This window comes from Gossypium hirsutum, chromosome D07 (assembly GCF_007990345.1).
Source record: "Gossypium hirsutum isolate 1008001.06 chromosome D07, Gossypium_hirsutum_v2.1, whole genome shotgun sequence".
Classification (NCBI taxonomy): domain Eukaryota; kingdom Viridiplantae; phylum Streptophyta; class Magnoliopsida; order Malvales; family Malvaceae; genus Gossypium; species Gossypium hirsutum.
The window spans coordinates 15794869-15820042 of NC_053443.1; the positions used below are offsets into that span (position 1 = coordinate 15794869).

At 31.1% G+C, this 25174-nt stretch overlaps 2 protein-coding genes across 2 annotated transcripts; both read left to right on the plus strand.

Annotated features, from left to right (window-relative positions):
- Positions 1-2992: 2992 nt before the first annotated feature.
- LOC121219429 (zinc finger A20 and AN1 domain-containing stress-associated protein 3) lies at positions 2993-4236 on the plus strand. The gene has a single exon (XM_041097588.1). It carries the CDS (start codon positions 3565-3567, stop codon positions 4045-4047), a length of 483 nt encoding a protein of 160 aa, XP_040953522.1. The 5' UTR covers positions 2993-3564; the 3' UTR covers positions 4048-4236.
- A 5930-nt stretch (positions 4237-10166) lies between these two features.
- On the plus strand, positions 10167-12350 carry LOC121203243 (beta-1,6-galactosyltransferase GALT29A). The gene is made up of 2 exons (XM_041097589.1): positions 10167-10317; positions 10673-12350. Exon 2 carries the CDS (start codon positions 10820-10822, stop codon positions 12008-12010), a length of 1191 nt encoding a protein of 396 aa, XP_040953523.1. The 5' UTR covers positions 10167-10317; positions 10673-10819; the 3' UTR covers positions 12011-12350.
- The last annotated feature ends 12824 nt before the right edge of the window (positions 12351-25174 follow it).

Consider the following 25174-nt stretch of genomic DNA (forward strand, 5'->3'; position numbering starts at 1 on the left):
TAAAATTGTTCGAGTTAAATTAAAAAATTAAATATGTCAAATTAAAATATTGTTACAGTATAACTAATTCCAGCACATAAATTTGAAACAATATATATTTGAAAACTTTTTCAAAGAAAAATAAAAAAAAATATTTTAGTATAATAAACTCGAATTATTAATTAACTTATTTAGATCCCAAAATTATTATTCTAGAAAATTTTTAATTTTTCAACTTTCTTTATATATTTTTATTTTTTTGAACTTGTTATATTTTTTAAAAAATATAAATTTTAAATTTTTATAAATATTTTTATTTTTTGAAAATTATTTTGAATTTTTTTTGTAATTTTTGTTGAGAGAGACCAATTTGCTTATTTTCAAACTTGACAGGGATGGTATTTATACAAGTTTGTTATTCGAATTATTCGAGTTATTCAAAATGTAAAATTCAATTCGATTCAAACTCTAAACTCAAATTTCTTATTCGAGTTGACTCAAATAATTTGAATAACTCGAATAGCTCGATTCAATTAACTCGAAATTCAAATTCTTTTTTAATTTTTTCGAATCAAATCGAGTTTTGCTCATTCCTACATGTGATGATGTTACACTTTGAGATTATGTCCGACCATCACCTAAAAGTTGCCAAGTTCAAGGACTAATGTGAACCAGAAAAGTTTAAGGACCAAGTTAAGAAAAGTTACCGAATTCAAGGACTAAAAGTTGTTTTATCCCTAATATTTATTACATTGTGAAATGAGGGGATTTATTTAGTCAAGCATATTTTATTTGATATAAATATCTATACTATTATTTAAGTTACTGACTGAGTTGGTGACATGAGTTAATTGGACACTAACTTGGTTAGAAAAATTACAAAAATGTTCTTCTGTATTTAAAATAAGTTATATTATTTGAGGCTACTTTAGTTATTTTTTTTAATTTAACGAAAACCAATAAAAATTTGTATGCATATGGTGGAATTTAAACCCACGTCAATTGAATTGATAAAATCTCAAATTCACTACTCAATCAAGATTCATTTTGATGTGTTTTATACATTTTTTGTTTTAATATGCACATTTTATTATCTCCGTCTGTATATCTATACTTATATATTATTATTAAAGCCCTTGACTGAATTGGTGTAATGAGTCAACCGCGCACCAACTTGATAGAGAAATTATGAAAATGCCATTTCATATTTAAAATAAGTTATATTATTTGATGGCACTTAGTCTTTTTATTTTAACAACCACCAATAAAAATAAAAATATGTATACATATGGTGAAATTTGAACTCATCGCAATTAGCTTGATAAAACTTCACCATTCAACCAAAGCTTCATTTTAATGTATTTTATACGTTTTTATTTTAATATGCATAATTCAGTATCTCCATCAGTTGTATATCTATACTTCTATACTATATTATTTAAGCCCATGATTGAGTTGGTGTAACGAGTCAATTGAGCACCAACTTGGTTAGAGAAATTATAAAAATGTCCTCCTGTGCTTAAAATAAGTTATATTATTTGAAGGTCACTTAATTTTTTTTTATTTTAGCAATGACCAATAAAAATAGAAATATGTACATATATGTTCGGATTTAAACCCACACCAATTAGATTGGTAAAATCTCAAATTTATCACTCAATCAAAACTTCATCTTGTTGTATTTTAAACATTTTTTATTTATGCACAATCTACTATATCCATTAGTTGTATATCTATACTATTTATTAAGCCATTTATTGTGTTGGTGTTACTCATCAACCAGGTCTCAACTCAGTTAGAGAATTACCAAAAAGCCATTTTATTTGCAAAGGAAGTTATATGATTATGTGTGTGATTTGTCTTTTTTATATTTTTACAAAGCAATAAAATATTGTCTATAATGAGATTTGAACCAAGGATACCATGCATATAGAATTATTTTATTTACCATTTAAACTAAAATATTTTATATGAAACTTTAATAAGTATATATGAGTTCTAAGTTTTTATATATTTTTGTATCTATATACTTACTTTTTATAATCCTTTTAGTAAGTTGATGTTACCCATCAATCGAGTCCCAACTCAGTTAGGGAAATTATATTATTTGAGGGTACTTTATTTATTTTTAAACAAAAACATGCATACGGTAGGTTTCAAACCCACACCATTTAGATTGATAAAACCTTAAATTTGTTACTCAACCAAGTTTTCATTTTATTGTATTTTATACAAATTTATTTTATTATGCACAATTTATTATCTCCACCAATTATGTTATAAATATGAGATTTTCACACACATACGTGTATGATAGAGTTTTTAGTTGTTTATATATATTTAGAAAACATTCAGATAAAAAACAAATGAGACTTTACTTGAAATGACAAATTTAAAGCTTTGACGATTTTAATACCTTAGGTAGTAAGTCTCATTATCTATAAATTTATTTTGAGTTCAAATTATTTTTATATATTTTATATAAAAGGCAAAATATTTTTCTAATAATATTTTTTTTATTTTTTAAATGAAATAAATTTTTAGTTATTTCTTAATTGAATTAGAGTACAGCTAAATTATGGGACTAACTCAATCAGTGACTTTTAATATAGTTAGATTTATGGCATACCACAATGTGGATGAAAAAAATTTATATAAGAAATATATTTATTAAAAATTCATATAAAACTGATTAATTCTTTGGTTATAACTTATAATGATAAAGTTAAATATTTATTATGTTTGGGTTCAAAAATTATTATGATTAAATTTATGTTGATTTATTATATAAAAAATAAAAATAATTTCATAAAAATATAACTTAATTTACACATGAGATAATATTTTAGTAATTTCACAATTGAGTCGGTGTCCAGTTGGCTTATTACACTAACTCAAAAAAACACTTAGATAGATAAATATTATGTTAAATACAATAATTAATAATTTATTATATTCAATATTTGTACCTAATATAAGAATGTTAAAGAAAGACTCGTTAATAAAGTGGTAATGAAAATATGGAAGGCGTGTTAAAGAATGGCGTAGCTTAATCATTGATGTGTCATGGTAGGCCATGGGATGAAGTGGCCACGGCGGCATTCATACATTCATGGGCAAAAAATGGCAAACACGGCGGCGACACGGACGATAGAGATACGCAGCTGATTACGTCCACCAAAATGTTTATTGATCTTCCCAAGAAGAACGGTTCAAGATTTCTCGTTTGTCATTATCAGCCATGAATGAAACAAAGCCCTCAAATTCTGCCTTGTATGTATATACGAAAATTGTAAAATTCATTTCAAACAGTTGTTTACTTTATTATATTCAACGCGTAGTAATAATAGTATTTAAGATCTTAAAAGAAGAAATTAAGAAACCCCATAGTGGGGATTCCTTTCCTTTGTTGCCTTTGCCTTGCCTTTCCCTTCACTTTTTCTTTTATTCCTTGTCATTTCAACTTTAAGAAGAAATTAGTTATTAGATTAGGGTTTCATTTCTTGTTTAATTCTCTCTCAAACTCTCCGGTCAGGTAATTTTCTTTTTCTTTTTAGAGAATTGAAAAAAAAGAAGATATCAGATATGGCAGAAGAACATAGATGTAAAGCACCGCCACAATGTACAAACAATTGTGGATTCTTCGGAAACCCAGCAACCCAAAATCTTTGTTCTCAATGTTACCGCCATCTCCAGCACCTTAAAGAACAAGGATCTTCCTCTGCTGCCAAACAAGCTTTTAATCAAGCCCTCCTCCCTTCCTTTTCTTCTTCATCATCGTCGTTTTCGGTTTCCTTGGCGGTGAAGCATGAACCGTTGGCGGAAACCAAGGAAGAGGTGGTCCAAGCGGAGGTTCAGGTCCACGTTCAAGTTCGACCTAACAGATGCATGACTTGCAAGAAGCGCGTGGGGCTGACGGGGTTCAAGTGCAGGTGTGGGATGGTGTTTTGTGGCACCCATAGGTACCCTGAAAATCATGGTTGTAGTTTCGATTTCAAAGGGATGGGAAAACAACAGATTGCCAAATCGAATCCGGTTGTCAAAGGCGAGAAGCTTCAGAAAATCTAAAGGAAAAAGGGGATTGTTTGTGATTGTGTTATGGATGGTCTCGCCGGCCGTTGGTGCTTGTAATATGACATACATTCAAATGGTATTTTAATCTTAATGCGGGTGCTGATTTCCAATTGGTTTGTTGGTTGCTTTTGCAAGGAATTATTCCAATAATGAAAGAAAACTGCTCCCTAATAATTCATACTACATTCTTAATCATTGTTGTTCCAAGTTCTTTTATTTATTAAGTTGATTTTAAAGGATTAGTATATTGTTTGATATCTGAGTTATGTTTTTATGATTTTGATTTATTTTTATTTTTATAAAATTATGGAAGTTTTTTTTATTTTTTCAAAAAACTGTCTTTTAATAATTTTTTTATTTCTCATAAGAATTTTCTTTTATAAAATATTATGAAAAGTATAAAAAATAATTTTTTAAATTTTTTATTTTTATGAAACATTATAAAAATATTTTAATTTTTAATAATTTTTAATATATATGTTTATTTTTTTATAAAATTTTTATAATTTTATTTGTTAGAATTTTTTATAATTTTCAAATGGTAACATCATTATGGCATCATCGCCACAACGTGTTAGGTATTGAATTGCCCACGTTGTAAATATTCATCGGATAATATAAAAAAGTTAGCATTATTTATTCTTGTTGGGATCGACCCATATATATAACGAAATAATAAAAGTGGAGAAGAACAAACACACATTTTTTACTTGAAAACTATCAAAGACGGAAAAAAATATTGACAAAGGAGGCTTCGACTTTTCACTAATGAATAAACAAACAATAGTACAAGATGGAGTAAATAACCTAAATGTACAACCTGTACATTACTCAAACCCTAAATACAAAGCTCAAAATCCCAAAGAGCAAATCAGTAAACAAAACCCTAAATCTCATAGGGCACTCACAAAAGGGGCACAAAATAATTTCCATAATTACCACGAAACTCTCACCAAAACTCATATGTGACTACATTTTGTCGCCCTCAAAGAAAAAGCCTACGATTAAATCTTGATTGACTTAACCAAAACAGGGATACAATGACCCCTTTAAATAGGCTAATATTAGAGTTCTAATCATACTAAAATATTCCTGGAATAATTAGAGTCTAACTAGGAGGAGAAGTATTACTTGAAGTTTAAAACATGGTGCCAAATAAGAGAACACGTTGTGACGTTGCAACGTCCCATTCGCCTCGTCATGACGTCATCCATCATGTTGTCCCGATGAGCTGGCCCTCATCGTCCCAACATTGGGCCTATTTTGGCCTTTTTTTGGTTGCTCATCAGTTCTCATTTAAGATGCCTCCAACGTGTCCGATAAATGTGAGGCATACCCCACAAATCTCCACATTGACTCGTTTATATCACGCCTCCTTTTTCATGCTCGTCACGAGCCAAGCTCGAACTTTGCATAATGTCAACTGAGTCTATATTGTGCTCGAACTTTGAAACTGAAAGACTTCTAATCTTTAAATCAAAGTTGTATAATGCAATAAGGGCCAATAATACCCGAATGAGAGAGAAAATGTTAACTCTCTCCACCTTGATTGTAACCCTCTATGAACCATTCGAGTCCTTAAAACCAAAAAGGGATGAGATTCTTCTTTAAATTAGGCACATGTTTGACATCTAACACGACTCCACCTTCAATTTGATCATGTGTAGAGAACAACGAATCATCACCCTTGTCCTTGTCCACATCAGCTACCTCCGTAATATCTAAAACTGCCATAAATTGAAATTTTTGGTTCGTCGAATTTCTCGATATCCAAAAACGTTGTTGTGGCACTGAACAAGTCAATCTGTGAAAGCTAAACCGTAGCTCTGATACTAGTTTGTTGGGGATCGACTTGTATAAACAACGAAATAGTAAAAGTGGTGAAGAATGGACACAAATATTTTACATAGAAAACCCTCTAAGAGGGAAAAATCATGGGCAAAGAAGGCTTCGACTTTTCACTAATGAGTAAACAAACAAGAGTACAATATGAAGTAAATAACCTAAATATACAACTTGTACATTACCCAAAATCCCAAATGCAAAGCTCAAAATTTCAAAGAGCAAATCGGTAAACAAAACCCTAAATCTCATAGGGCATTCACAAAAAGGGTACAAAATACTTTATAATTATCACGAAGCTCTTACCAAAACTCATATGCGACTACATCTTTTTGCCCTCAAAGAAAAAGCCTACTGGTGTATCTTGATTGACTTAACCAAAATAGGGATACAATGACCCATTTAAATAGGTTAAGATTAGAGTTTTAATCATACTAAAATATCCCTAGAATAATCAGAGTCTAACTAGGAGAAGAAGTCCTACTTGAAGTCTAAGATGCAGTTGCTAAATAAGAGAACATGTCGTGACATCGCAATGTCTTATTCGCCTTGTTACAATGTTGTCCATCGCATCATCCCAACAAAGTGATTCTCCTCGTCACGACTCCGGGCCTGTTTTAGCCTTTCTTCGATTACTCATCGATTCTCGTCTATGGTGCTTGTAACGTGTCTGATAAATGCAAGGCACACTCCACATTTCCAAATACCATTTTGTGTATCGGAAGCCAAATTTAGGTACCAAATTGAAGGAAAAAAATTGGGTATCACATCGAACATCTAAGCCAAACTCATGTACTAAATGGTATATTAACATTTTTTTTAAGTGTAAACATCATTCCTGTAAACCTTGACCAAGCTGCACAAAATGATCAGGAATCGAACCAACATAATTTTGCCAAATTGTTGTTACCTCAGATTCACAAAACTCTTCTAAAGTCCAACAAGATTCAAAATAGAACGGTTGTAAACCAAAATCTCTTCAATTACTCACCACCCTCGAACTTGTTTGAAATTATAAAAGGCAATGATCCAAGAACCTATGAGATAAATGTTGAATCATATATTCTGGGAAAAGATCTGACCACTGCCCATTAGCCACCCCTCGATCAAGTCTTTCTATGATATTAGTATATACAAATCTCCCCATTTCCCAAGTAAACCATTGGCCTTTAAAGCCCAGATGGAAATCTTTAAAAGTAGTCTTTCTCTAATCCCTCGATCAAGTCTTTCTCTTGTACCCGACTCCATATTTTCTCCAAAGAATAAGCAATCTTGTTGAAATTATTAACCGCTAACCAAGGTGCATTCAGACCATAGGCCAATTGACGAAGCAAACTTCATGAATAATATCTAAATCTCTTATTCGGTACTCCATAAAAACTAGTGAATCTCCTTGCATTACCCTCCAAATCTTGTTATACCTTGAAATCAATATGTCTCCCCAAATAACATTTCAACTACATTACAAATTCTTGTTTCCATCTTATTGATAAACCACCCATTGACCCATCCGCACTCACATTAAATCCATTCAAATAACCACATCTCCGTCAAACCCCTCCATACGACTCATATTTAATTTAGTCTCAATAAAAAAAACAACATAGAGATTATACTCCCTCAGCATATACTAAAGTCCTTGTACTGTCCGTGGGTTCCCCTGCCCACAAACATTCCAACATAAGATTTTCATTGTACCCGATTGGCTTGCCTTACGGAGCCTGTTGATCTAGCATTTTGAGAACCATATTGAGTTCCAACAGTAGAGTCCCTCAAGTCCACGCCATCAGAAACGACGTAAATACCCAACCCAAACTGTGGCCTTTGTTTCACATACATACCTCCTAGTGGGCTTTCCTCTAAGCCCAAATCCATATCAACATCTATTCGCTCAACAACCACCTTTCCTTTTCCATCACACCAAAAGTCATGGTTAATTTTCATCCTAAATTCACTACCAAATTCAAACTAATTTCTTGTAACGAATTAGATTTTTAAAAATCAGCCAAAAATCTATCCTTACCATAATGAAATCCCCCAAAAATCCCCGGATCATTTTCCCTTTCATCTCGCAAAAAATAACTTATCATTGCCGATGCCCTTCACGGCAACGCTTGCTACGAATTATTCATTCACTAATAAGCTCCTTACCACAAAGAAAACAAAACAGATATTGACACTCATACTTAAACTTCGCATATATCTCCCGTTTCACCCCAAAACAATCTTCTTCCTCCTCTTCAATGGAACTCGCACATGAATTTGAAACCGGATATGCATATAACTCGTAACACCTTTAGCTATAGATTTAGAATCATATTCCAATATTTCCCAAATGAAATTACCAAATTGTCTGGTTAAAACTTTTGAAACTAGACCAAACAACAAATCATGGATCTAAAACTACAAAGGTACGGATAATAAAAGAACCAGCTTTAGATCCTCCTCCAGCATCAGCCTATGAGTCACAAGTAGGTAATTGTTAAATATTCAAGGCCCTTCAGACACAACTTGATCAATATCCACTTTATAGTACAACCGAAACAAGAAACACTTTCCCCCTATGTCTGTAATCAATACACCCCCAACAGGTGCCATAGATTAGCCATCATATTGTGCATATATAACTTGAAATTGAACAACACTTGCAGTAAGAAAGGAACCCACCAAACAATACTCAAAGCCCCATTCTCCCCTCAATTCCATCCCCAATTTGCCACGCCTCCTCCTCTTCATCCCCTATAGCAAGCTTAGCCAAATCCTCCTCCATTCCTTAGACACCTTCCAAAATGAGAAACCAAATTTAAATAGAAACAAAAACCCTCAGACCAAATGGAACAAATCAATAGAAAAACCTAAAATGTGCCACAAAGGTAAACATTTACCTTTTTATCTTTAATTTTTAAAAATTCTAATTTCTAACTTATTTTAAATAAAATCAAATTATAAAATTTTTATAGGATAATATAACGTTAAAACAAATAAAATAGAATATAACTAATTAAAAATATTCTCCATCAAATCATAAGTAACTCTTATCTAATTAAATTTTATAGTTTTTCTTATAAAAATTAATTTTTGTTTATTTTGGATTATCAAAAATAAATTATGCAGCTCATTTATTTTTTTTCAATAATTGATCTGGGCTTTTTAAGTTTATGAGGTTGTTGAAGGGTTTGATTAATCATTGACAAGACCTTGAATGATCATTAGTAATTGGGTGCAATAAAAATTGATTGGTCTTTTTGCCTTTTTATCTAAGGATTAAAATGGTTTAAACAAATGGAGTAATATATAATTTAATATAGTGTGAGTTAATAAAATTGATTATTTATATTTGTTTTTATCAAATTTTAAAGAAGTTCAACATTCTTTTCATCATGTATAATTTTACTATATCACATCCAAACTCTTTTTCTTTGAACACTTTTAAAATCAATCTTACTGTATTATCATAAAAGGAAAAACTTCTTTTATAACATAATAATTGTATACCTTTTTTTTCTTCAACTTTTTGCAGTGTTTATGTTAATTTATCTCATATTTAAAATCAAATAAAAATTTAATATCTAATATTTATAATTAAGCATTTTATCTTTAACCGGATCACTAACTTAATTATGAAATTATAGAATAATCCATTCTTTTAAATTGCAATATATCTTTTCATACTTTTATAATATCTTTCAGTAAAAGATTAAAATACAAGTTTACTACCAATCTACCTATATTTATTATTAAATAAAATTTAAAACTTTTATCTTTTCATACTTTTAAATCATCTAATTTCAAACAAGTAGAGGTAAATTAGCATTCCGCTTATATATTTTAAAATATTGGAATGTTTATGACATCATCAATACATCATAAATTGTTTTTGATAAAAATCTAAGGTATCATATTTTAAGAAACGGTAGTTAGAGTAAATAGATTAGAAACAAAATTAGAGGAGTAAATGGAAAAAAAGAAAGAAACAGATGTTGGAATTTAATAAGTAGTGAAGTTGTTCCATTCCCATCCCTTTCAACCAAATATTTTTAATCCAACTTATCCAATTAATTCTTAATACTACTAATCAATTGCCATTTACTAAAGGTCGAATTTTGTGATTTTTATATTAGTAGATAGATTAAATCATGATTTAAGAATTTATCTTAAAAGAAATTCCATTTATTTACAAAAGTTTACTATAATTTTGTTTAAAGAAAGATGAGTTACCTCCGTACTAATAGTAACAATTTCTAACATTACCTCGCGCTACCAATGGCAATGATGCTGCAAATCACATGCATTTAAATATGTACCCAAAACCACATGGATTTTAAAGGGGCAAAGAAGAAGAGGAATAGAAGACTGTTCCTCACTCCACTCCTTTTGCTTTTTCCTCATCCTCAACCCTTTCTTTTAGGGTTTGCATTGCAGGTTCCTTTCGATTTCCCCCCTTTTTCTTTTTCTTTTTTGCAGTGTCTGCTTTTAGTTTTAGGCTTTTGGTTGGTTCAGTGCTTAATTCTTGTTCTTAAGATCATGTTCAACAAGAAACCATAACATTTTTGACTATTCGAACAATACCATTCCTATCATTAACTTTCACCTGCAATTTCATGCTACTCTTTCTTGCCGTATTTCTCCCTCCAAGATTTCATCTTCGTCTCTTTCTTTTCCGGGTTTTCCTCAAAATAGGAAAAATATTTGTCCTTGGGTGAAATACATTTGATCTTCTTCCCCCCCCCCATTTTTTGTTTCTTACAAATCCCTGATTGTTTCTATTTATGATTAGGCACCCATCTTTGTGGATGTCAAAATCTACTGCACCTGAGAGATGGATCTGAACCTAATACAGATAAATTCAAGATCCGTATTTTTTAACCCTTTTGGCCATATCTAGCAAACCCAATTTTACGGTTCAAGCAATTGTATTGCTCCCATGAAGAGGTCGTTTCGACCTTTGATAAGCATTTTAATGCTTGTTGCATTAGCTGCAACATTAAGCTGTCGGATTGCCATCCGCGGGGGCAGCGGTGGTGGATTTGCTGTTTCAGCTGAATTGGAGACCACCAGGTCCAGGGTCCTAATCCAACCCCCACCAATCCAAAATTTTAACTCAACTTTGCTCAAGTTTGCTGCGGTTGATACAGGTGAAGCAAAATCCAAGCTTGAAATAGAGCAGCTGCTGGAAGGGAGCTTTGCGGGTCAAGGAAGGTATAGGACTTTTGCAACATGGAGGAGGTTCAATCATCATGATGTCAAAGCTAGGAATTCTAATGGGATGCCGGTAATGCTCAGGTCCCCTAAATTTTATCGGTATTGGTTAGATTTTAGGAGGAACTTACAGCATTGGGCTAGAAAAAGAATGTTCCAACCTGATATTATGATGGATTTAGTTACACTAGTAAAGGTTCCTATTGATAGCCATAATGGTTTAATAAGTTCGGATAACAAGTATAAATCTTGTGCTGTTGTGGGGAATAGTGGGATTTTACTGAATACTGATCATGGGAAGTTCATTGATGGTCATGAGGCCGTGATTAGATTGAACAATGCTAGGACTGAGAGGTTCGAAAAGAATGTGGGGTCGAAAACCAGTATTTCGTTTGTAAATAGCAATATACTGCATCTTTGTGCTAGGAGGGATGGATGTTTTTGTCACCCTTATGGAGGGAATGTTCCTATGGTTATGTATATCTGCCAACCGGTTCATTTCATGGACTATTTGGTATGCAATTCGTCTCACAAGGCACCTTTGTTGATTACAGATCCGCGTTTTGATATGTTGTGTGCTAGGATTGTGAAGTACTATTCAGCGAAACGGTTTGTGGAGGAGACAGGGAAGGCATTGAGTGAATGGGGGTCTACTCATGATGGTTCCATGTTCCACTATTCCTCTGGTATGCAGGCTGTTATGTTAGCCTTGGGAATTTGTGACAAAGTTAGTATATTTGGCTTTGGCAAATCGACTTTGGCGAAGCACCATTATCATACTAACCAGAAGGCTGAGCTCCGGTTACATGATTATGAGGCGGAATATGCATTTTATCATGATCTGGTGAAGAATCCACGGGCAATACCATTCATTTCGGACAAATTCAGGTTCCCTCCTGTGGTATTCTATCAATGATTTGGGCTGGTTGGTTTCTTTTTTAATTTTATTTTGTCCTTGTTTTGTTGGTCAAGACTAAATCAGTGTGTTCCATGGTGTATCAGTAATTCTGTAGTGGATAGTCAAAAGAAAACACAAATGCTGAAGATCTGTGTTTCATATTCTGGACCTGCACTGTCGAAGATGGTTTAGGGTAATAGGAAATGTAAAATTGGAAACTAAGAATATGAAGTAAGATATGGTGGATTCTTCATATGCTTTTTGTTGAGCTTTTGAGATGTTGTTCTTTCTGGTGCAATGTTTGGGGATTCAAGACTAAGTCCCTTTAAGGTATTGTAAGCCTCTAGAAATTCAAACTCATTCATCTAGCTTATAGATCAATTAGTATTTGTTTTGCTGTGTGTATTCGGATTTGGGTTCTGAATTAGTGGGTTGGGTCCTCTTTAGACAAATGGGTCCAACAAGGGCTGGCTTAGACACCTTCATTAATTGTGTACTAGAATTTGATTACATGCATATCATGAATAACGTGGTCATACATTATTCTACTAAAATTGGAATATGATTGTTATGATTTTTGCTAATTTTTGGCATGTCATAATGATACTAGAATTTCGAGTTAATATATGCATTTGGCATTTAATCTTGTTTACATGCGGCTCCAAGATGAGCAAAATTTTTGTACCTAGCAATAATTATAGAGATCATTTTGTTGCTTTTGTATTTAATTATAAAATTCTTTTTTTTTAACTATTATTCATAATTTTATCATTTTAGGATTTTATTATTATTATATATATTTATCATTTTAGAGAGAGAACTCCTCTCTATAAAAGTTAAGAAGTCGACATCTACTTGGGGGACAACACTTTTGGAATTTTTTTTACGGTAAATTACATCACAGCTCATCTAACTATGAACTCGTCTTTTTTGGACAATCAACTATTAATTATTTTAAATTAGTTATCCGACTAATTGAGATTATTATTATTTTTGTCAATTTTCGTTAAGTGCCATTAAGTGTCTAATGATGAGAGGGTGATGTGGTAGTTAAAAAATTGGTACAACAACAAATTTAACCTTTAATATTTATATATTATATCGATTTAGTTATAATTTTTTTAAAAAATAACCCTCAAAATTTACAAATGATCTCAATTTAATCTTATTTCTAAAAAGCTCAAAGAAATATGTAAAAATATATATAATAAAAATTTAAATTTATTATATATATTTGACAACAAATCCCGATCTCATCTCATTTGCAAAATTTCCCAATCTCTCGAACACCTCTAGTCACTTTATAACATTTTCTAATTGGTTTTAAATTGTTTCTAAAGCCCCAAATTATATAAAACTTGATTCAGTAAATTTGAAAAAAAAATGTTTTAAGTTTTAAAAATTATTGAATCAAGTTTTATATAATTACTAAATGGACTCATCAAGTATATGGTTCAGTGAGACGGGAGAGGGATACTACAAAAGCTCTTAATAAAATTTTGGTAAATCCTATTGGTGGTTGACATGGGAGAGAGAGAAAATTTTATTTTTAAATTTTAAAAAATATAAAAGTTTAATATAAAATATTTATATTTAGATATTATTATTTTAAATTTTTACTACATATAATTGTTTTATTTTGTAATGTATATAAAAATAAAATATTATTAATTTTGTCTTTTTACATTTATTCCTTATTTATTTTTAAATCATATTCCAATAAACCAAACAATACAATAACATTCATTGTTCATTCCATTCAATCTAACCAAACAATGTAATTCCTATTAATTCTCTATTCCATTTCCACTGAATAACTATTTCATTCTACTTTATTCCATAACCAACTCGATTAGGAAAATTACAAAAATATCTTTATATTTAAAATAAGTTATATTATTCGAGGGTATTTTAATTTTTTTATTAAATAAAAAAATAAAAAAAATTGCATATTGGGGATTTGAATCCATACCATTTACATTGATAAAATCTTAATTTTACTACTCAACTAAAGTTTATTTTAATATATTTTACACATTTTAATTTTATTATTCATCATAAATTGTATATATTGATAATGTTGTTGATTGAGTTGGTGTCACAAGTTAACTTGAAATTAACTCAATATTGATGACAATATTATCATAAATAATTGTAGTGCATTTAGTATTCTTAATATAATTTATTTATGTGTTTAAATTTTATTTTACTCATAATTTAATCTATTTTTTCATCTTAACATTGTACATATTTTATGTATTATTAATAATTAGTACTGATAATGTTGTTGATTGAATTGGTGTAGACACCAACTCAAGATTGATAACAACACCATGATAAACAATTGTAATGCACTTAGATAGTATTTAGAATGCCACCTAGTAATTATTTGTAATTACATAAGTGTGATATGTTTGGGCAATCAATTGTAATTGATGAATCCCACTGAATTGGGTGTAGTTGGAGAACCTTAATTACAATTTCCAATGCTTAGGGAGGGAGTGAGAATTAGAGTAATTGTGCAAATAATTACACTCAAATTCAATTTTAAAAAATTATTTTTAAACAAGTTATAAAAATTATATTATAAATATGAACACGTATGAGTCTTTTGGATGATTATGACCAACAATTTCTCATAATATAAATCCTAAAAAATTATATTATAAAAATAATTTGTGTATTTTATAAAATTATAACAAAAAATTATACTATTTAAATCCTATAACATTTCTAAAGTTATGGTAAAAGAAGTTTATTATAAAAAATAATTTACATGATATAAATGTGTTATAATATATTTATTTATAAAAAATTATGACCGAGTATGAACATAACTTATTTATGTGTCTATGCTATATTATAAAAATAATATACATATTCATAAAAAAATGTTATAGTTTTTTTTATCATAATTTGTTTATAAAAAAATAACTTTTTAAAGTTAGACAAAGTTATAAAAGTTTTGGACAATTTATAAAATCTATTTTTTATAAAAGTTGTATATATATTATAAATTATATATATTATTTAATTTACGTATTATAAAAAGGATATAACCTAGCATAAGTCTTTCTCAAAATTAAGTTTATATAAGTTTTTATAATTAAAGCTATAGATTGTTTGGATTATAAACCTAAATATTACGAGGTCGATGCTAATTATGTAAATAGAAAAAAATTTCTTGCACCATACCGTGGGGTATAATATATATCATTTGAGAGAATGGTGCTAGACAAAAGCATCATAAACAGCTCGCGATCTTTTTAATTTGAGACATTCACGGCTTTGAAATATGCTTGATAAGATATTTGTGGTTCTATAAAATATTTCTATATTAACAACATCACCCTTGTATAATATAAAAAAACAAGGTTGGATCATACTAAAATGTTGCACATTTCATAACTTCAATCATATGTGGAATTAAGATAATCCATACTTTGAAAAGTACAAGGAAGAAAGAAATCTTGATAATATTAATGACGCAAATTCAAATTCAGATGACGATGAACTTGATTAAGACCAATATATGATGATACGGAGCATATGTTAAATATTAAAGAAGAAAAAACCCAACAAAATGCACTAAAATTACAATTAGATAAAGTTGCATATGATGTAACGCCCCAGTTTTCTTATAGTTAAATTGTTTAAATCATGTTAAGAAATTTCATTTGGTTTGGTGATTAAGTGCTTTGAATCTTTGCGTTAGGTTCTGAGTTCAATTCTCTTGTTTTTGGAATTTTCCATTAATTTTGAATTATGTTAGATTTGAGTCTTAGAACTTATCTTTTATTTTTATTTTTTGAGTTTGTTGATAGAATGAGTCTGTTGGTTCAGTGGTAAGATGTTAACTTACCTTTTGATCTTGTGTTTGAATCCCCATAAGAGCAAAGTGGAAATAATTATTGCAAATTCTCCTGTGTGCCGCCCATGGTAGTAGGATTGTAATTAGTTAATATCTTATCATTTTTATTTATTTGTTTTTATTATTTTTAAAATATTTTCTCCTAAAATTGCTCCCCACAGTCGTCTATTACCCCTATTTACCAAATTCACGTTTTTTCTTGTTCTTTCTCTTTTGTTACTCCAAGCTTTTAATCTTTTGGCTCTTTTCTTTTTCCCTTTTTGTTCTCCCAATTTTCTGTGTCGTTACCTCTAGTTTTGTGATACGGTTATTTTCCTTTCATTGCTTTGTTGCCGTTTTTAAAAGGGTTGTGTTGTTGTCTCGATAAAGGTGAGTATGTGTATTTTCTGGTGGTTTGTTTTAATTGATTTTTTATTGTGGATTTGTTGGAAAATTTTGGACTCTTGAAACTATCAATGATAATTGTTCACATTTTTTTTAGGTGAAGGACGTGAGTTTCACAACATTCCTCCAACGAATTAAGTGCTTTAGGACCGCTATTACTTCCGAGGTATGCACTTGAATGTCATTTAAGGGACTGTTTTTAAGTGTTAGGCATCGTAATTGCATTTTGGTTTTGTAATTAGATGATAATTTGATCATAGATGTGTTGATGTGTTCAAGATCTCTTTGTGTTGATGTGTTCAAGATCTCTTGCTTGCGTTAGTGTTGTTATTCCAGTAGTATTAGGTATGTGTTTCTAACACGAAAACACCACTAAAACTCGAAAAATGTCAAAAAAATAGGCTATTTTCGAAACAACAGTTTGTGTCACATGACTGTGTGACTGGCTATGTGACAGGCAGTGTGGAGCACACGGGCATGTGTAATTACATGGGCAGTTTGTGTAACAGCCCGTTTTCAGTGAAATTGGAACAGTGGTTTCGGGACCACAAATTCGAGGTCTGAAGAAAATTTATTTTAAAATTTTTTTATAGTTTATAGTATGGTAGAAATATCATATGAAAATTTTGTTAAGAAATTTTACCGTTTACATCCCTAGTTTGATAAAAAGGACTAAATTGCATAAAGTACAAAAGTTGAATTCTAGTAGCTAAAGGTATCAAATAGCTATGAAATTTAAAATTGGAGGTCCTTATATAGAAAATAGACCATTTAGAGTAGTTGGTAGATAATAATGATTATTCATCATTGGAAATTGAAGAAAATAGTAAGGTTAATTTTGGAAATTAAAGATTTAAAGTAATATTAAATAAAAGAAAAAAAATCTATTTTCATCATCTTTCATCAAAAAACATAAAAACCCTAGCCATGGAAGTTTAAATTTTAGCAAGCTTATTTTTCTCATTTGGGTAAGTATTCTTGTCCCATTTTTAATGATTTTTATGTTTTCGAGATTGTAATAGCTTACTCTAGCTATCTCGGGGATTAATTTACAAAAATCTTAAAGTATTAGGATTTTTCCATGGATGAGTATAGTTGAATTTTGAAGTCTTATGATAGAAAATGAAAGGTTCTTGTTAGATAAACAACTTTTGTAAAGAGAATTTTGATGAATTTATCAATTAGGGACTAAATTGAAAAGATGCTAAATTTATGGAAAAATTATGAATTTCATGAAATACATGGGTTGCTATTACTATGTATGAAAATCGGCTAGGCTTGAATAAGGATTAAATTGTATAAATTTCATTTTTCAAGCTTAGGGACTAAATTGTAATTAATTAAAAATATAGGGGCAAGATAATAAATTTTCCAAATATGTGTGTTGGATTAAATTGAATATGAATTATATTAAATTAAGGTAAATTCATTCGTATATATTCGGATAGACCTAATACGGAGTTAGATCGAGGCAAAGAAAAAGTATTAAATTAGTAGCCTTCGTATCTACATATACTTATCGAGGTAAGTTCGTGTAACTAATTTGTATATTTAAATGTTCTAAATTGAATACTGTTGTGTGTGATTTGTACAAATTTCAATGTGTAATTATAATCACATATCCAATAATTATCGAGTCTCGTTTGAACCTTAGAAATTTGAAAGATACAAATGACATATCATTAGGGTTCCCGATATGGTTGTGATCTTGCATGTGTTGCGGACACACCACAGCTCTCTTGAGCTTCCCGATACTTGGCTCTAATGAGCTTTCCGATAATTGGCTCGCAAAAGCTTCTCGATATACAGCTCGTATGAGTTTCCCGTTACTTAGCTCACATGAGCTTCCCGTTATATGCCCCGGAAGAGCTTTCCGTTTACATGCTTGTATAAGTATACAAGTACATGAATTGACAGATTACAAATTTTCACACTTCGTATGTACTACCCGTATATCTAACGATATTTTAAATGGTTCAACGGGCAAAGTTCTGATATGAAACAATATGAGTTCGAAATGAACAATTATGGGTATATACTTGAATTACATGGAAATGATATTACGTGATATATTGAAATATGAGATAGATGATACATGTATGTGAATCTTACCTTGTGATTTTGTACATTTATTGGTTATGGAAAGTGTTACATGGCTAACATATTGAGGATATGTGTTTAGGCTTTTGGCCAAATTGGTTTGGTTATGTTAGCATGCTTACCTTAAATGTGATTAAATGGTAAGTTAATTTCCTTGTTATACAAACTTACTAAGCTTAAATGCTTACTCTATGTTATTTTCCCTGTTTTATAGTAATTCGAAAGCTTATTTTGGTTGAAAGCTGGTCGGAACAACTTCACACTATCCATCGGCCTTTTCGGTATAATTAGTAAATTAATTTTGGTTATAATGGCATGTATAGGTTAACTTGGCCTTTAATGACATATAAATGTTTTGATGGAACTAGCCATTTGAGTGACTTGTGATGGATAAATTTTGATGTGTATATAAGTGGCTTTATCATGTTTGATGTGTGTTTGAAATGGTTGAATGATGAAAATCTTATAAGTATATTGATAATTGGGTTGAATTTGTATATTTGGTAAATTATACATATATGTATTAGGTCATATAGGTGAAATTAGTTATTTGGTTGATATGAGTTATGCTGTCATTTAAAAAGCCTAAGGGCATATTATTGGTACGTGATAGTATTACATGTTTAAGTATTGATTTTGGCTTGCTTTGAATGCCTTGTTATGGCTTGTGGATGTCCAAAATGTTGATTTAGGTTGATGACAAATTGGGTGAGAAATATGGCTAGGAAAATGACCTATTTTTGTCCACACGGGCAGAGACACGGGCATGTGTCTCAGCCGTGTCTGACACACGGCCATGTGACACGGCTGTGTGTCCCCTGTATCTTTAATTTGCACAAAAAAGAATGCTCACATGGCCTAGTACACGGGCGTGTGGCTTGGCCGTGTGACCCAAGTCAGAGAGTTACATGGGTATGGACATGGGTTGGGACACTGCCGTGTGCCCCTATTTTGAATACCCACACGGGCGTGTGTCTCCTGCACCTTTGAAAAATTTTGATGTTTTTTGAAAATTCTTTGAGTCCCCGATTTAGTCCCGACTTATTTTCGATATGTATTTTGAGCCTCAAAGGCTCGTATAAAGGGACAATATTGATTTTGATTGGTTTCCGACATGAATGTTATATGATATGAGATGTTCGAATATTTGGTCTGTAAACTTCGGTAACACTCAGTAACCCTGTTCCGGCGACAAATATGGGTTAGGGGTGTTACATTTATTGGTATCAGAACTACAGTTTAGTCGATTCTCGGACTAACGTAGCCTATATGAGTCTAGCTATACATGCCATTATATAACTTGTGATAGTGTGATATCTCTTGACCATTTTAAAACATGTTTTCATATAGTAATGTCATCCAACTGAGCTGATTCTGAAGAAGCTGAAAGTAATGCTCAAGCCTCTGTGCAAAGAGCAGTTCGAGTAGTAAGAGGCCCGCATCTGTTGAAATATGTTGAAATATTTACTTTCTAGAACATGACTCATTACGAAAATGAAAATCAAAGTTTTATAAAACTCGCCACAATTTCTTGATAGGAAAGTTTGTCATTCTTAAAACGTTTATGTGAATTTATTAATTGCTAACTTAAAAATCCAATTTTATGAAATCATAGAGTTTAAGTCACTTGCTTCAAAAAACTCGTAATTCTAAATAAAACTTTGTAGCGGAAATTCTTTAGCTTGTTTAATTTTTTAAAACCAAACATTTATTTTTAATTAACAAAAAAATATGTAGAAATCTTTAATTGAAAAACAAAAACCAAAACCAAAACCAAAAGTCTAGAAAGTTTGAATACTAACATATCAAACCATTTTATGTGAGAGACCAATTCGAGTCCCCAAATGCCACCCAATTCTAATTCTTTCGATTACCTGAAAAGTTAGAAAAATTTAGTGAGCTAACAAGCTTAGTGTGTAACTAAACTAAAAAAGAATCACAAATAACACAATAAACAAATCAAAATGTCATAGAGAATTCATCAAACTCAAATGGCAAAACTGTGCATGCATGGTTATGCCAATGCAATATTTTAGAAAACGAAATGCATGTTTTTCAAAAAAACTTCCTACCCAACTCTGCTACACACCAAAAGGGGTTCCTCAGAACTCGTCCATCTAACAACACCAATAGATAATTGTAAACATTTCCACCAGATTTGTAGTTAAACTGCCAGATTAGATACATGTGGTCAAGCCACTATAATTGCAACTAAGCTGCCAGAACATAAATGTGATTAAACCACCAGATAGTGCAAATCATTAAATTATTAGAACTTCCTCCATACCATATTATCCTAACCCCATGCAATGTGACATGACATGCAAATACAAAATCTGAATGAAAAGCATGTAAGACATGCAATTGTACAATAGCATAAATCAAAAGGCATGAAATTCCACGCTTTTGCAGAATAGATGTATCACAAATTCAACAAAAGCAAATCAGTTTCGCCATAAAGTCACATGCATGGTCATATAAAAGATTCAGAAATATACAAATTAATATAATTAAACATCATATGCTTATATACAAATATAGCAAAATAGGAACATGCCATCAAAATTATCAGTACAGTTCATGCATATATATTACATACCTTTTCCACATTACTTACAGTCTCATACTATTAGATATCGTGTTTTTAAGTCTAATTTATACAACATGGACCTTACAGAATGGCTAAATACGCATCATAGACAAATAAGACCCTAGGTGAAAATTTCAAACAATGAGCCCACACATCTGTTTGGCCCACACGACCAAATTGGCCTAGCCTGTGTGGCCCACACGACCTAACACACACCCGTATGGCCCACAGGGTACAATTAACCCAGACCGTGTGACATACGGTTGTATGGCTCACACGGTGTGCCACATAACCATGTGACATCGACAGTGAGTTTTTCAGCTTTCTATTGTTCGTTGTTTTTGTGAGACCGAGTCGCACACCTGAATGTTTCTGATAAACGATGATCCGACACACTTCCAAACCCTAAAACCAATATTTAAAATAGACTAATTAGCAATGCTATATGAAACCCAATCACTAATTCAACCACTAGCACTAAGCATTCGACCTTAATCACAAAGAACCAACCCCAAGGCATTCAATTACTTACCCAAAGAATAAATAGTCCTTAAATCCTTAATTTTCCAGAGAAACACCCATCTCTCGAACCTCGCCTAATAAAAAACAACAATTTTATGATCAATACACAATTTATCGCTCATCCCACACATCTACCAACCTCCATTGAGAAATTGAAATCAAAATGAAAATAATAACACAATTGTCCCCATAAGAAAAGAAAATATGGCACTTACAAAGTGATGTAACCTTGACCTTAAAAACACCCAAATTTCTCTTGGCTATAACAGAACAAACAGGAACAACGACACATCCAACGTAGTAACAAAGTAGAAGATAAAAGAAACGGCAACAGAAGAATCAAAATGGATAAATTCGCAAATCACAAAAATGCACGTGAAAAAGATGGAAAAGCAAAATAATTACCAGAAAGAAAAAATTGCCAAGAATAAACTAACGTGTGGGAAAAAGTGGAAAAAGTGGGAAAAATGAGGAAAGTGAAAAGAAACGCAAAAAATCTAGGAGAACTTTTAGGAGCTGAATTTTAAAATAAAATAAAATAAAATCCTAACCTATCAAATTTCCAGAATTTGAGTTACCACATAACGGCACAGGTAATGGATAGCAAAATATTTTTACTCTGCACACACAAGAACTCAAACATAGGACCAAAGGGTAAGCTAAAGCCTTACCATTGAACCAGCAGGCTCATTTTATTATCAATTGAGCAAAAATAATATATAAGCTAGATGTTCAAGGATAGGGTTAGGAAAAAAAAATAAAAATTCAAGGGAAAAGATTCAAACCCAAAACCTTTCACACACAAGCACAACACCTATCCATTAAACCAGATTCACTCACTTGACAAAATTCCTATAACCTCAATTCAAAAACTAAACAGGACCACTCTTGGTTTCACTAACCCAATTTCTTCTAACCCGATTTTCGGGTTGTGGCAATTAGGATGTAATTACACTTTGTTAGTCAACACACGTCCAGAGAATTACAAATTCTTTATAATTACAAAAGAGTGTAATTACTACCCTACTAATTATATTTTCATTCAATTAGTCTCGAATCAATTACTCTGTGTTGTCCAAACAAACCCTTAATATTTTTAATATGATGTATTTACAAGTTTAAATTTTGTTTTACTAACAATTTAATCTATATTGTTTTCATTTTAATATTGTACATATTTTATGTCACATCCCAAAATTAGAGCTAGAAGAAATAGGGATAAAATTTAAAATTTTTTATTTTTTTATTAAGCATAGTAAGAAGGGGAAACAAGCTTAAAATTAGGGGTGAGCATTCGATCGAATCGAATCGAATCGAAAATTTTCGAGTTAATCGAGTTTTCGAATCTCATTTTATTATCCTAACTTTATTTGAAGTTTTCTCGAATCGAGTCTAGTGATATGGAATTCGAATCGAATCGAATATATTTTTCAAGTTAAATTTTAAAAAATAATTTTGGGTCCTTGTAATCATTGTCACCCATCGTAATAAAATTTGTCCAACTTAATCAAATTTTTTATTAACTTTCATCACTTCATAATTTATTTATTAATTTTTTATATACTGGTTAGCTTCTTTGCTTGCTTAGTTGTTTCAATTATCTTCAGATTCTTGTCACTATGTATTTTAGAATTAAAAAATATATTAAATGTAAAAATATAATTTTTTAATAAAAGTTATTTTAAAAATAAAATGTGAAATTGATACCAATATAAAATTTTAACACGAATATTTTATGGCATAATTAATAATTCAATTTTAATATAAATATTCAATATGACTAAACAATTCAATAATATAAATAATATAAAATGTGAAATATAATTTAATAATATAAATAGTAGATATAAATAAAATTATTACTATTTATGTTTAGTGATTTTTTTTGGATAATTTTAATTTTTTATTTGAGAGTTAAGGGTGATAAGTAAAAGTTTAGGGTAAAAATAAAAAATTTTGGGGAATAAAAGTTTGAGGGAAAGTAAATAGGGGGAGTAAAATTTTGGAGGGAAAATATTAAAAAAAAATTGGAGGGGGGAGGGTTTGGGATAAATGGGAGGTGGGATGAGAAGTGAATAAAAGTTTTAGGGGAAAAGTGGGAGGGAGTAAAAATTTTAGGCGAAAATAAAAGGTTTTGAGGGTTTTGAGAGTAAAATTTTGAGAAAAAATAAATGGGAGAGTAAAATTTTGATGGGAAATGAATTTTGGGTAGATTGGGGGGTTGGGAGGGGAAGGGAGTAAAGGTTTTGGGGGGAAAGTGGGAAGGAGTAAAAGTTTTGAGGGAAAAGTAAAAAGGTTTGGGAGTTTGGGGTAAAAATGTAAAATATTATAGTTTGATATTCGAATTATTCGAGTTATTCGAATTCGAAAACTCAACTCGATTCGAACTCGAAATTCGAAAAAAAATTCGAGTTGATTCGAATAACTCGATTCGTTTAACTCGAAATTCGATTTTTTTTTCGATTTTTTCGAGTTGAATCGAGTTTTGCTCACCCCTACTTAAAATTACTTAAAAATTATTATTGATAAGGAATTAATAGGGATAAACCACTAAGCTTAATGGTTAGGCGTTAGGCAAAGATAAGGTCATAGGTTTAAACCCCCTTGCTCTTTGTTGTTATTTTTTTTTATTTTCACCTGATGCTTGTTAAAACTAGACCTGTCCATGGGCCGGGCGGCCCGGTCCGGCCCGACAGCCTGCCCGAAATATGGGAGGGTTCGGGTAAAAATATAGGCCCGAAATATGGGCTTGGGCAAAAAAACGAGGCCCGTTTAAAAAATGGGCCGAGCTCGGGCTCAACTTTTTTGGCTCGGGCCCGGCCCGGCCCGGCCCGAATATAATAAATATATATTTTTTATTTTTATTTTTTAATTTTAAAATACTTTAAAAATATTTTTATTTTTAAAATATATTTTTTTGTGTTTATTAAAAATCGGGCCGGGTCGGGCCGGGCTCGGGCTTACTCTTTTTTCCGGGCCGGGCCTGGGCAAAATTTCAGGCCCATATTTCGGGCCGGGCCAGGCCCGGGCCTAAGAGTAGCGCCAAAAATTTTTCTGGGCCCGACCCGGCCCATGGACAGCTCTAGTTAAAACCCATAAAAACATTTTCTTAAAGGCTTATATCAAGAATGAGTTTGTTGGTTCAATGGTCAAGACTTAGCATTTTTTTTTGGTCCCAAGTTCTAAACCCTTTGTGCACTTTTAGCCAAAATATTTTATTTTCTTACTTTTACCCTATAAAAGTTCCAAATTTCAAACCAACCCCAACCTAAAAACTATTTTTAAAATTTAATCCTTAATTTAAATCAATCCTAATTCTAAAAAAAATTCCTAATCCTATTGCAATTAGGGAAGAAAAGTTTTTTAAATAGCCAATCTTTTCAAAAACCTAGAATTCATATTTAACAGATTTTTCAAGAAAAGCTCCCAAAATTCTTTCCTCTTCTTCTTCATTACCAAAACCCTCATTGCAATTAAGGTTCTTAAAATATTTCAAAGTTTTCAAATACATCCCTCTTCTCCCAATGATTGCCGATTTCCTCATCCAAAAATTAAGTTTTTTTTCTTCAATTAGGTGTGGGATCTAACTTAAAGCCATTGTGTATAAATTGAATCGTTAAAAATTTGGGTAATCTGTTAGGCAAACCCCTCATGTATGGGAACCCTCTATGTATGTGAATCTACATGCAAACCCTTATAGGCTCAGTATGTAAAC

What these genes read in the sequence shown, in the direction of transcription:
- LOC121219429 (XM_041097588.1), top strand. Translation starts at nt 3,565, where the DNA reads ATGGCAGAAGAACATAGATGTAAAGCACCGCCACAATGTACAAACAAT.
- LOC121203243 (XM_041097589.1), top strand. Translation starts at nt 10,820, where the DNA reads ATGAAGAGGTCGTTTCGACCTTTGATAAGCATTTTAATGCTTGTTGCA.